Here is a 14,367-nt window from a genome sequence, read left to right on the forward strand (position 1 = left end):
TCCAACTGACATATAAAATACAGGAGTCCTTCACTGGCCTTTTAGCTGCCAGGAGCACCTGGATTGCTGGCAGCTTGCTGACTTTGAAATCTGAAAGCAAAAGGTTTCAGACAAAGCTATAGAAACTGCACGTGTGCCTGGGTCTGTTAGTCATCAGGGCATCCCGTGGGGGTTGGAGAGTACAGTGCTCTTCTGGAGAAAAGCTCACAGTAACTGTAATGCTGTAGAGCTGCATGAGTGAAGAAGGACTCTGGCAGAGAGGCAGAAGTGTGCACACAGAAGTCTGGATTGATCACTGTAGAGTTGGGCAGGGAGGAAGAAAGGCAGGAGGGATGTGGAGGAGAGAACAAACCGGAATAGATGGATCAATTATCTAGATTTTAAGGACATAACAGGTCATTGTAGTTATATAACTTGGCCTTTCCTTGAACCATTTTCTGTGTAGGAGGGCATGGTCTCAGTTTGGTAATGAATCTTTATAAGAGTTAAAAGAAGTGCAGTTGTACTCCACAGAATATAGTTTTACTGTAACTCAAACGCTGAGATTTTGCATAAAGCATCTGCTTGAGGACTGGCACTAGACTACTGGAGACTAAATGCAATGTCTCAGTTTCCAAGACAAGTGAGAAATCTTTCCTAAATGAGCTGTCTCTGCTGAGAGAAGATGCAAAGACTTTTGAATGTGGCGTATTTTGCCAGCATGTGCATTTTTGTTCTAAGATTGCTTAATCATTTTACTTCATATCACTGGAATAAGGTAACCACAGCATTACTAGCAGAGTTGTACTTCGGTGGTCCAGTGCCATTTATTATCTCTTTTATCCTCCAGAATCAGCTTCCAAGGCATGTGGGATAATTAAGTGTTTTAAACTCATGGCTTGAGTGTTCATCTGTCTTGCTCTGCCGTTCTGGAGTCAGTTGCTGTCACCGCCATTTTCATACCATGTTGAGGCACAGCTTTGTAGCTACAATCCCAGTAAGGTTATGCAAATTGGGAGAATTCTCTCTTCTTTTTTTTTGGTTGAGACTTTCATTCTTCCTTGGTATGTCCCTTATTATCTCTAATTCGATGCTTTTATCTGTTAGGGTGTCTTCCATTGAAAGGCAGCTGAACCGATTCCAGAACAGTGATGCATCCTGTGAGCCAGGGACAAATTCCACAGGTGAGTTCCAGTGCCAAAGACCAATAAAGTAGGGGTGGGTATGCTGGGATGCTTTCAACTTTCTCAAGAACTGGCAGGGAAAAAACTTTCTCAGCAAGAAGAAGAAACACAGCTGCCTACCCTGCATGTAGTGGTTCCTAGGTAACAGCCTGGGTTCAACTGTGCAGGGAATTTATTCCCCTGGGATTAAAAAGACTAAATAGAAGGGAGCGAAGGCTGAGTTTCATAGAGTTGGAAGAGTAAGATCCCTAAAAATGTGGCTGGGAAAAAATACTTGGCTAACATGGCTCTGCTTTGCTTTAGGCTTTGGCTCAAGATGCTCTGTTGTTTAAGCCTGGCCTGTAATAAAGGGCCAGGACATTCTTTACATTTTCCTTCTGTCTTGCAGAAAAGCCCCTCATTTCACAAAGACATAGTTGACACTTGTGAATCAGCTGCATAGTGAAGTCAATCAGTAGAGGTGAAAGTTTCCAAAGGAAAACCACTGAGACTTACAGAACCAAATCTTCATCATTCCATAGTAGCTAATTAATTCAAACAGGTTTATCTGCTGTAAATGAGTACCTAATCCATTTTTCATTGATGCAGACCTATTTGCAGGTAAAGTGTAGTCTTGAGGAACCTGCATTACCCATGGCCCACAGTAATTTATGATAGTGCTGCAATAGAATATATGGACAAATTATGGCCTAGAATGCTTTAAAAAATGTTTCTTACTTTCTGTTTTGCTGTGAAAACCCTGAAAACGTGATTTGAGCATTACTAAAATGCAGTGATCTCTGTGTTTTCACAGGCTGAAAGAAGAGTTTGCATAGGAGTAAACTACCCAATTTCTCTCTTGAATGTTTAGCTCTGAAACTTAGAGATGACATTTCCATTATTAATGTCAGTGATTTTATTGCTGATCCTCTAGCACAAACATTCAGTTAATGCACTTATCATACAGATCCAAACTGCCTCCCACACTTTACCAGCTGCCAAGAGCTCCAGTTATCCTACCAAAAACTGTAGAGGGTGAATGGCCATAGTCAGTAAAAGACCCTACAGCACATAGGAACATGACGGTATAGGAATGGAATATAATGGGATTATAAAAATAAATAAAATCATCAACAGTGTAGTGTATGTATAGTTGACACAAAAGTTCTGGTCTCATGTGTAGACTAAAATCAAGCTGAGATTTTAGTACAGTAAATGAAGCAAGTTTACACATAAATTTAGAAGTAAATGTAAAAATGGAGTTCTGAATATATTGACAAAACCGGTTTGCTGAGTAGACTTACATGAAAGCGATTGTGCTCTGAATTCTGTCTCTTTTTCAGTTTTAAGACCACTTTCACAGTTGCCCCTGTAATTTTAACCTCAGTGAGAGTCTCTCCATCTCCTCTGGGTGTTATTGTAATGTATCTCTGTGATATATGTAGGTAGCATTTTTCTATCCTTCCCTGTTTCTGTGAATATTTATGCACAGCATGCATGTAGATTGTTCATAACATTAATGACAAAAACAACAGCCAGAGCAGCAGGAAGAATATAGGCTAGATAACCCTAGTTCAGTGTAGTCATCCTCTCTGGGAATACTTGTAATCCAGTGAGAACTCAGAATATCCGCTCATGTTTCCTTGTGTAGGACTAGGCTAGCGGCGCTGTACTGAAATTGCACTCTGAAGCTGAAACAAAGGATGTGAGGATGTAGAAACCTAGTTTGGCTAGGAACAGGCTAGCAGAACCATGGTGGGTGGGTCACTCAAAGCTTCCTTGTTGCTAGAAGAGGTATATCGCTCCCAGAACAGTGCTAAATATTGCAGTGATTTAACTAACTTGAGGAAAACGTTTGTTCTTGGAAACTGGGGAATGATACTTTCTTCAGCTTTGCACCAAGCCACTGGTATGCGTCAGAGGCTGCTGTGCCCACTCTGTGCGTCTCAGAAACTACTCTGGTCCTTCCTGTAGGAACAGCTGTTTTTCTTCTTCACTCTCTCCATTGATTACTTATACTAGGGCCCTGATTCCCCTCATCAGCAACTTATTTGGGGTTGCTGTTTGACATGTAGTTAGCATTTTAGATACCAACTAGAGGGGCTGGAGACACAAGTCAGCAAGCAGATTACAGAATAAACTGTAAACATTTAAAGATAGAAGGCTGTGAAAAGATGCAGAGGTAAAAGAGGAACCAGGAAGAACCTTTGTATAAACACACATATGAAAGTTAAAAAATGTCAGGAGCTTGAATAGGACTCTAGCAACCTATTTGAGGATAGCCATTGAACTCTGCAGAGAAACCACATAGAGGTGTCACGAATGATCTAACCAAAAGTAAGGATGATAATCAAAGGAAGAGTCAGCCAGTATGCAGACTTTTAACCAGATTGTCCAGAAAACAGTTCACTGGTGGTTAGTACTACAGCTGTAAAAGAGCACCAGTTGTAGATAGTGTTGTACACTGGGCTGAAGCTCTTAAGGACAAATCTCTTTGAGATGAAGTAAAAGGGAGAATAAAAATCAGCATACCTGCAAAGCAGCTCAGGATTCTGAAACAAGCCATGACTACAATGAAAGTGTGACTGTCTCTTATCCTGATGACCTCATCCTCATTTCATGGAGAGGCAGAAGTTGTGTGTGAGCTGCGTGCCACTGGTATAATGAGAAAGAAGGCAGAGATTCTCATGAGTATCTATAGACATAAATCTGACAGCTATCATCTGGGGTTATTTGCAGTGTCTAAACAGTCAGATTCCTATCAAAGTTCCTGAAAGTTTAACAGGGTTTATTCTATTAAAGAAATACTGAGAATATCTACCTCTAGGAAACATTCTGACTTGATTTTTCGCTGAAATTCAACACCTAGCTACTAGTGGGGTTGTCAGTCATTCTGAACATACAACCATTATCACATTGCTTTTTTTATTCTGTGTTACTTTGAGGGTCCTTCCACATTACACTGATTGTTTCCTGCTTCACAGAAGTTAGCAGTTCAATTAGTGTTAGTGAAATAGGGTGACTGTGAACTAAGAAATCAATTCGCTTTTCCAAGTCTGCTTCAGAATATAGCTTGCTAAATATCTTGCTAAGCTAAGTATCATGGTGGATTATCCAGTTCCAGGTTGTCTTTATGAGGCTGTGTTTGATATGGTGAATTCAGATGATGAAGGAAGGAACCTACAGGCTGGTCATTTTTGTGCTGTATATATTAATAGCGTAAGGTGTATGGAGACATTTTGCCATATTTGTTCCTCTCTAGTGGCATTAGGTGAATAGTGCCTGAATCCTTTTTCTCAAGGAAGTGAAGTTCTAGATTAAAAAGCATTACATGTTTTTAGCTTTTGAACAACAGGCAAGAAACATCAAGGATGCTACGTACCTACATGGGAGACCTCATAGTTAAAATTTGTTGTGTTTATTATTCTTCCTTTTTGAATACGTAAAGATAAAGCAGCAGATTTTAGGGAAAGTAGAGGATGGAGGGAACTTTATGAAAATACAACAGCATAGTCCCAGGCAGATTCTCTGTTCCTGAGCTGGACTCTTGTCTGCAGGAGCCTGGAGAGAGGAACAATCTGAAAATATAGTTAACCCCTCAGTGCAGTTGTGGAGTGGATTCACAAGATAACAACCCCAGCTGATTTTATTTGGTTTGGTTTGTAAAGGTAACAGCAGCCCCGAGTGAAATATGTCTTCTGTCTTCATGCTTTTTTCTTTTATTTGCTGCCAACTTCTAGAGAGTTTGTGAAATTTTTATTTTAAAGGCTTCAGAAGACAGTATGACTCTGGGATTCTGTTTTGCTATTGCAAAAATATAATGTGCTAATAACCTGTATAATTACAAACAAATAGGAATCATGATTAAAACTGGGCAAGACTAATGCCTGGCTCCAGACTTGACAGAACTTCACCTTTTCATACTCAGACTGAACAGTGATGTAGTTTTATTGTGCTAATGTTTACATTACTAATGTCCATATGGCTTTTCTGCTAAATGTGCTGAGAGAAGAAAATAGCATTAGAGTTACTGATTAAGGGAAGTAAAAGTTAGTAATATGCTGTCTGAGTTTGACAGCAGCGAAAACCAATAATTCATTCAAAGTCTTGGATCTCTACCTACTCTTATTTAAAGCATAACTAATTTATTTGTATTCTAGTTCTCTTAAGAATACTTCATACAGAAGGTAAATGTCAAAACTTAGCCTGAAGCTAGAGAGGAAACTTCTTGAGCTAGGTGGAATAGACTTAATTTTATTCCCTGTGATTCCCAGGTCTGTATCTCAGCTTAGTTTCAGAATGATGCACAGTTGTCTGTTTATTCTGACATTCACCTGGCCCCAGTATCTGCATGAATGCCATGTCCTGAAGTTATGCAACTCTTTGTAATAGTGTGTCATCATCTGTAAGGGCTTAAAACTAGGTCCTGAACTGCAAAGAGACCAGCTAAAGAATATGGGGATTAATAAGCTGGTTTGGATCTGATCCACATAGAAAGCAGGCTGCTGTTCTTAGTTTTCTAGTGATTTCCTTCTTTAGGCTAAGGTGGAGAGCATTGTCTGAATGCCATCCAAATAAGATGAATGTGCAAGCAGTGTGATCTGGTATAGTGCAATGAATGGAGTCTGCTTGCAAACTAGTGGTAGTAAGGAACACTTTTGCACTTGTTCTTCTCTGCATGTAGCACACTCCAGGGTTGGTTTTTGTGGCGGTGTTTTTTTTTTTTTTTTCATTTTACAGAAAATCTACAGGTAGGCTGTGTATTTCTAAAGGTTTTATATCCAAGGTTGTTGTATGGTCCTTCCTAAGAAGGTCAGGTATGTCTTGTTATCAGAGACCTGAAATAAGATTTAATATTGGAGGTGCTAATATGTGTCTGGCTGTTGTCTGCCCATTGCTTCAATTAATATTATCCCTGAAATGCAGCTGCTTTTAGATAAGCTTAAAGAAAGAACAGATTCTTTTAGTATATATGTGAAAGTACAAGCTTCAAATTTGTGCTGCACTAGCAAGACAAAAAACAAAACAACAAAACAAAAGACAAGTAAACACAACAGGCATTCAAGCAAGACACATGCAATCAGTTTGTATTGTTTGCCAGAGCTAAACAAAGAAAATGCCTGGGATTTGGGGATTCTTTTATAAGCCGGTGTCTCTCAATTCTCTTGGAGTGTAAAGGGAGTGGGTGGGATGGGATAAGTACTGTTGCCACTGTACATGGCCTGTGTCAGACTCCCAGCCATTTGCTACAGTAGTGTGGAATTCCCAGCTGCCCAGCCTTGTCCAGGCTCCCTGAGCTTCTGCCAGGCTCCCCTGCAGCCTCAGAAGGCAGTAGGTTGTTGAACACCAATGTATTTATTTTTATGTTGTTACCACATTCCCAAGAGGAACCTTGGCTATGATTTCAGCTGGTCTTACCACACTATCCAAATCCTTCATCAGGAGCAGCTGGGGAAAGAAATCACTCAGGTTTTTGCACAGCACATTGCTGGTATGCCTCCTCCCTCCCACTAATCCTTTTAATTCCAATCTTCATTTGCCATCCTCCTGGTTTTCTGTTGTTGCTGTGACTGACTGCACAAGTGGTCTTGACTTTGAAAGGTGACCTTCAAATGGTGACCTTCAAATGAGTAACCTCTACCTCAGACTACTTTGGCTACTCAGGCGCAAGATACCTTATGACACAAAAGAACAACTTTTGATGTCATCTGATTGCTTATCCTTTTCCAGGAGTGGAATAACGATAACATCTTCCACATGAATCCTTCTAGAACCCCCTGTCTGGCTGAGAAGCTCTGGATGGGTCACCAAAAGGGAACAGCTGTGTGATATCCAGCACCTTGAATCAAACTTTTCCAGTGCAGCTTCTCACACTGCAATATTGTCAACAGCAGCAATGACATTCTGTCAGCATCTTTCTCTGTAGTACTGTTTCCATGCAGAGAAAGTGTTAATGAGAAACAGAATCTGTCCACTTTATTGTATTTTGGAAAGCAGTGAAACTTGAGGTGAATCCTACTACTGTGCCTCCCTATTTGAGAGCGCAAGGAATCCATTACAGTAGAGGATATTTGGTTTCACGTTTGTTCTTAGAATTATCCTACTAAAGCCATTGTTCTTTCATGCATCATGAAAACATCCTGAATCTTCTCTCCCCTGCTGACTTCCACAGCTTCACAAAGAGGGCAAACAGGAAGTGGGGAGGGAAAGATAATTTCTTTCCTTGCTATATTTGTTGCTTCTGTCCCACATCAGATAATGACAGACAAGCTGTAGTACCAGATGGGCCAGAAGGGAAATGAGAAGGGTAAAGAAAGACCTCTCTTTACCCCCATTCTTGGTACTCTTTGAAGGAGCAAGGAATCATTATCCATTATGTTATGTAAACCATTATGTTTGCAATGAGTAAACATTGGTCTCTAACCAGTACCTTTAAAATAGATATAAATCATCAACAGGACATAACTGTTCAAGTTTATCCAGTTATCAGAAAGCTATGGGTAAGTCTCATTAAATCCCAGCAGAGTGTAAAACTCTGCCAGAAGCAGCATTCCAGGACCTTCTCAGATGATGTTAAGAAGATGATATCCAATTCAGCTTTCACCTCTCAGCTAGAGCTGAGGGTCAGTGTTCATCTGTAATGATCAGAAATGACATTTATTCCTTAACTTGTGAGAGCAGCCTACCTCTCACACTTTTAGTCAACCTTTTGCTTTTCTTTTATGAAAGGAATGAACTTTTTCCTGTTGATACTGGTTTTGTGCCACTGAAAGGATATTCTGAGTCTCAGGACCACTGGGAAAGCAGGAGAAAGAGAAAAGGACAGTCTCCAGAAACTGGCTTCCCTTGTTGAAGAGCTAGAACCCAGCTTGAACTTTAGGAGCCTTCACTTCTGACAGGCTCAAAGAAAACTCTGAAGCAGGATAAGTAATGACTTCAGGCAGTTGGCATTTTTGCTTGCCTGGAGGCTGAGCATTGCTTGTTCTCAGTAGTTAGGTGATGGCGAACTGCCTGTATTTCCTTGCTGTGTTGGAAATACCATTTCAGATCAGGTGTGCAAAGACTAGAGAGAGGTTATATAATATCTTGGCTACTTCTGTCTCACATCTGGCCCTTTGGCATTAAGCTACTGATAGGCAGGATAACTTTGCCCATCCAAATCGGATTTTGTTTTAATCTGGCATTATTTTATTGATGCTAAAAATAGACGCCAAAATGTGTATGAATAGGGTAAAAGGAGTGTCTGAAGTTATGAAATGAAATGCAGGGAAGAGCCAGAGAAGAGAGAGCCAGAGCAAAACAGGGAATAGGGAGCTGAATAAGGGAAATCAGAATGAAGGTTGTCAAGTACAGAAGGGCTGGGGTGAGGAGCCCACCCAGTGTCTTGTCTGTAACATGGGGAGCAGAAAGGCTCATGCTGGCTTTAACCGCTATTCCTCCACTTGTTAATGAGGCTGCTTACTGCTCTTTTCATGCAGGGAGACTGCACTTGAATGCAGTTTTGTGTACTGTTTGTGCCACCCTCCATACTCCCAAGTAAATTTTTGTGACTTGGAACTGCTGCTTTCCCCTGCCACTTTTTCCCAGTCCAGCAAGCCAACTTGAAATTGTTCCCAAAAGATGGGGGAGGGAAGGCTGGCCTTGAGTTGTCAGCTGTCCTGGCTTGCTAGTGTCAGTCACCATGGATATAAATAAACGTCATCTATTTATTGCCTTTCTTAGTTGCACTATATGTTATCGAGAGAATGTTGGGCATCAGTCTAAGATTAGAAATTCCTTCTACTCTGGGATAAAAAATCTGAATTTCTAGGATTATCAGAGCTTTTGAGGGAGAAGGGAAGTTCCTGTTTTCAACACTAAATTCAGGAGTCTTTGACATGCTTCTCAGTTCCATCACACACTTGCTGTGGGTATGATGAAACAGCCCGAACTAGCTCTAAAAAAAGTGTTAGCATGGGTTCCTGACCTAGTACTGCTCTCATTCCTGCAGCTTGGAAGCAGGGTAGATTAGGTGCTGCTGTCTGACCAAGGCTGTGTATATCTGTGCTGGGAAAGTCTATATGGCGCTGAATTTTAGTGTGCAGGTATCCCGTAGAAGACTTTATGCAACTCCAGTGATTTCCCTGTGACTGGGAATCGTATCTGTAAAATGGAGGTTATAATTTTCTTCCCCCTATGTAACTGTTCTAAGTATGAAAGTGTTGAAGTTTTTGAGGTGCAGTCATGGATGACATAATAGTATGTAAACGTGGACAGATATACAGGCAGATACTTTAACATCTCCTGTCAGGCAGAGAATAAAGGAGATTCCTTCTGTTGTATGTGGTGGTTCACTACAATGCCTCATATCACAAGGGCAAATCAACCTTTAAAGCTGGCTGCTATAGGCAGTGAGGGTTTTTTCTGTCCCCTCTACTCAACCAGAACTTCAGCCTACTCAACCAGAAGGAGGTGGAATGCTCACCGGTAGTTTTGAAGTGACAAAACTTCATAGAATTATATACATGAATATTTATGAAATGATTGAATTGGCCATGAGTTGTACTCATGGTAGGAACCTACATATTTACGTGTAGACATAGGAATGCCCCTTTTTGTGTTGAGACATCAAAGTAGTCATACAAGAGGAACTCACACAAAGTGATTTTAATTCAGTTTGTGAGAAAAGACAAACACTGAACTGTGCATTTCTGTAGCAAAAGGAGGGCTCAAAAGTCTCTTCAAAACAGGAAGATGAGGTTGAAGTTGGCCTTCTTTCTCATGTGCCTTTGTTTCCTTAATTTTAGCATCTTGCCAAGGGATAGATTTCTGGACTAGTATATCCTATCTTAGTACAGATGCCTGACACTTTGGTTCCCAGTTCAGGTTCCAGACTTTCTGTGCAGTGACATAGCTGGCAATCATGCTTTCTAAACATCTTTCCAGATCCTCTGTGCTATGTGATGTTTGGCTCTATGCTGGGCTTTCAAGGAGAATGTATTTTTTTAAATATAGCAATACATTTAATAAACACCTCTCAACAAATGACACTGTCATTTAGAAGCAAGCTGATGTGCTAGATACACAAGACAAGCTTTACCTACTACATTAGCTGTAAAATGCAAACTGTCCAAAATAAACATGCCACATTTCAAAGTTGTTTAGATTTTTCTTTTTAAGGGACTGTCTAAGGTTTTTTAAGTAAAGAAGTGAAGATGACATTGACTTTTCCCCATAACCTGTTTAAGCAGGAAAATGTTGCAGTATGTAGAATTAAAATATCTATAATAATGGGAAGAAATTTTATTTTCCTTGCCCCCATTTTGTTTATTTTAAAGATCAGCCTTTTCACACCCCAATCTCTCCTGCACCAAGGTCCTAAGCATGTTTTGGAGTGGAAAAACAGATTCCCATGTAAGCAAAGAAGTAAAAGGCACAGAGACAAAGCCTACTGATAGAAGGATTTTCTGCCTACTGCAGAAGGATTTAGTGCTACAGGAAGAGCCTGTGAAGAGATGAGTCACATGAGTCAGAGGCAAAGAGTGAAGAAGGTATTCTAGGGCTTGAAAGGAATGCCAAGAGTACTTTTCACACAGTAGCTTATTCAGTTAGGTTTTATCATACTGATCTGTAATCTCATCTATTACCATAGAGGAAGGTTGTGTCATAGGGAGATACAGATTTCTGTTGATGGCTGAGATTTCCAGAGCAGTGCACAAAACAGCCCCCCAGGATTACTCAAAATCTTTGCTTTGTGTTTTTTTCCAGCCTCTGCTCGAAGAGGAGGATTAACACTGAACACCAGGTGAGGAATCCAGGGGGTTGGGGCAAAGGAAGAAGGGGCAGTGACTTCATACCACCACCCTTCCAAACACCCAGGAAAGAGTGAAGAGGAGGCCCTGGTGAGAGGACAACCCACAGAGGAGAGCATCTGAACATCTGTAGAAGACGATGATACATCTGCAAGCTGAGGTGAATGACTGCCTCTGAGAGCTTCCGCTGCCGAGTCGTGGGGTTCCCTTCCTCCCACTTCTTCCTGATGAGATGGAGATCCTCCAGCTGTCTGTATTGTTCTTCCTAAGATCCAAGTTTGAGCATAAAATCTCATTTGCTCAGCCATTTCCGTCTGTTCTAGTTTGGTAACAGCCAAGATTCTCTGTTGTCATCACATGGCAACAGCAGAGAAAAATATTAGAACATATGACTGGAGACATCCGTGTTGGTTGCCATCTTAAATTTTGGCACAGAGCCATAGAAATGATTGGTTTGAATCAAGTCATTTCATTTGTTTGTATTGGTTATAATTTTGGTTATTAATTCACACCCTCAAAATATTTGCTGTCATTATCTTAGACAGGATTTTAAATCTGTCTTTATGCTTCATTGGTGGATGCTTATGTTCTGTGTGGCTTATTTTTGTGGTTTGATTTCTGTTTGTTTAGGCTTTATAAACTTTTTTAATTGCCTGATGTTTTCAGACCCAAGATTGAACCCTAAGGCCCAGGTGGTTCCTATCACTTGCAGTAGTGGCTTGGTGAAGGACTCCAGTTAAAATTTGCTTGCATTAGAAAACATCAGCGGCTGGAAAATGTATTGGAGAGAAGTTCCACCCATCCTTAACACGAACAGGAAGCAGCTTCAGCTGTGGCTCTTTGCTGGTGCCAGGTTACAGGAAAAGTCAGTATTTTGCAGCTTCTGCCTTGTCAAACAGCAAGTGGTATGACTACTTTTCAAAGGGTGTAGAATCTCCTGTTGTTTGTATCAGGGCACTCAGATATGGGATTCTAACAGTTTGATCTGTTTTCTTACTCCACACCTTCCCTGTCATTTTTAGCCTGCATAGTCAGTGTACTTAGAGTGGGTTGGCAAGTAGATAATGTGGCTGACAGAAGAAACAGTGTTACAGGAGAAAAGTGTTTTCTCTTAAAATGATTGTGTTCATGTTCACTCCTGGATTGTGCATATTTTCTGTCATCCAAGACCAGATAAATTGTGAGAAGATTAAATAATTATGTTCATACTCCATTAGTTTCACTATTGCTTGCTCCAGGCATAAATTCATAGGGCAGAACATTTTTCTGTTTCTGCTCCAGTCATGCATATGACAGACATTGAATACTTCATTTGTCCAAAATACAGTTCTCTGATGTAGCTGCTCCCTTTCTTACTCCATTGGTTTATCTTTAATTTCCTAGACAATCACGTTCCTTTTCACTTTCTCTGTGTTTTTCAGCTGTGTCCTTCAAGAATCTCCACAGCATTTGTTTGCTGCCTGTGTGACCATCACATATCATCAGTGACCGACAGATCTGTAAAATCTTGTGAAGTTACTTTCAGATCATGTCCCTTCTGTCTGTAATCATTGAATTCCATTCATGGAATTCTCTGAGATAGGTGGTTCTACTTGTGCATCGAGTTGTTGGCTCATGATTAGTGAAAAGTTAGTTGCAGAAGTTGTTACTTCAGATTTCTGCACATCCTGAGCAGCTGTGGGTTTCAAGACCTTGGGTCTGACTTCTCACAGCCTACTGCTACATGTGGTATTTGTTACAGCATCCAGCTCTGTTCCAGAGCTGTCGATGGGGCCATTTCCCTCTAAGATTTAGCTTCAGTGAGTAACAGATTCTATTCCTTTCTTCCTCCTAGGGGGATCTGGGTTATCCTTATTCTACTGGGTTTTATGTGCAGGATTAAGTAGCTGTAGAATATACATCCTTGTGGAACTCTCATCTCTGTTTTTGTTCTCTAGTTTCTTCATTCAGGTTGTCACAGCAACCACTAAAAACTAAAGAGAGATTTGGAGGATAGAGATTTAAATTCACAGCCCAGGAAAGGTGATTGTCTTCATAGGATAACTGTTAGAAACAGTATTCTTACATCTTTGTTTGGCAAATTACTGGTTAGTGCTGGCTTATTATGAACACAGGTTACTTGTTTTGTCAGCTTTGCCAGTCTCCCACCCACTCATTTTGGGATAGATTAGTACTCAGCTGTAGCCAACATGTTTTCTGAACTTTGCATTGCATGTTGGACGTAGCCAGCACCATGTCTATAACTGCGATGACTGTGTACCAGTGTATCAGACATCTTGTCTCTAAGATTTTTGAAATATTTGGAGAAATGCACATTGTGGTCTAAGACCCTCATGTTTAAGGGATGAATTTTGTCAGCTCCAGGAGCAGTGAAGTCTTGCACCCTTTGTCCCTGGAAAAATTTTCTTCTGCTTCCAACAAATAAATAAAAAAAACAACCAAAAAACCTCCGAGCCTCCCCTTCCCCCCAGAAAAAAACAAACCAAAACAGGGATCTCAGGATGGGTCCTTTACCTCAAGCCAAACACCTAGACGCTGAACTTTTCAGCTTCAGGATGTTTTAGGGCAGCCAGAGCATCAGAGGAAATCGCAATATTCCTTTGCCTTGTGTATCAGCTGATCCCAGCTCTGCACACAAATGCTGTTACCTTGGGAGCACGTGCAATAGAGAATCAGGAAAAATCCTGTGATTCAGCCTCATATTTTTTCCATCTCAGCCTGGACTCCATGTATGTCTTTGTGCATGGTGGGTATGATGTACTGAAGGATAACATACATATTTTGTCTCGTTGCAGCTGCTACCTCCACGTCTGTCCCTTTTCAAAAGAGACTGGTTCAGTTAAGAGATTTAATGGGGAGGCATAAAACTTTTTTCCTGGATGTCTTAGAGAGAAGGCATTTTACAGGAATGTAAAATGTTTTCTAGTACAAGGGAGGAAAGGAGATTAGCAAATCATTTTGGATTTATAATAGATGCACATGAGGGGAGTACAATTACATATGTGCTTCTCAAGTGGGGATTAGTTTATCTCTGCTTTTATGAGATTTACTTCCCTGTATTTATCAGTGAGTTTCCTTGAAAGTGCCTTTGTTCACTGTGAGAAAATTACCAAAAGAAAGTTCCAACATCTCTCATCATCTACTTTAGTGGTGAGACTGGACAGTGTAAGCACAGAGTCCCCCTCTTCTCTCCTGCTCAGTAATGTTTGCATCACTTCTACGTTAAGGAGTCTGTTCCGATGATGGAAAATCAGTCTTGTCAGTCTTGAAAGGAGTAAGGTCCACATCAGAGTCCTGGAGGCTGAGGTAATGCAGAGTTCATACAAGGTTTTTGTGTTGTGTTCGAGTGATGGGTGTACCACAGCATAAAAATTAAGGGAGGATATAGATTTTGTCCTTTCCAGAAGTAGCTGACTTGTGCTCAGTACATGAAG

General features: G+C 40.6%; 1 protein-coding gene across 1 annotated transcript in view; it reads left to right on the forward strand.

Moving 5' to 3' along the window:
• TTLL5 (tubulin tyrosine ligase like 5) overlaps positions 1-11,156 on the forward strand; it is a 132,981-nt gene extending 121,825 nt beyond the window's left edge. The window contains 3 exon segments of the mRNA XM_062636086.1: positions 1,087-1,163; positions 10,890-10,926; positions 11,001-11,156. Of these exon segments, the coding sequence (XP_062492070.1) occupies positions 1,087-1,163; positions 10,890-10,926; positions 11,001-11,010 (124 nt within the window). The 3' untranslated portion in view covers positions 11,011-11,156.
• The last annotated feature ends 3,211 nt before the right edge of the window (positions 11,157-14,367 follow it).

Source organism: Pezoporus occidentalis, unplaced genomic scaffold (assembly GCF_034315485.1).
Source record: "Pezoporus occidentalis ecotype Australia unplaced genomic scaffold, CSIRO_AGI_Poc_V1 ctg47, whole genome shotgun sequence".
Classification (NCBI taxonomy): Eukaryota; Metazoa; Chordata; class Aves; order Psittaciformes; family Psittacidae; genus Pezoporus; species Pezoporus occidentalis.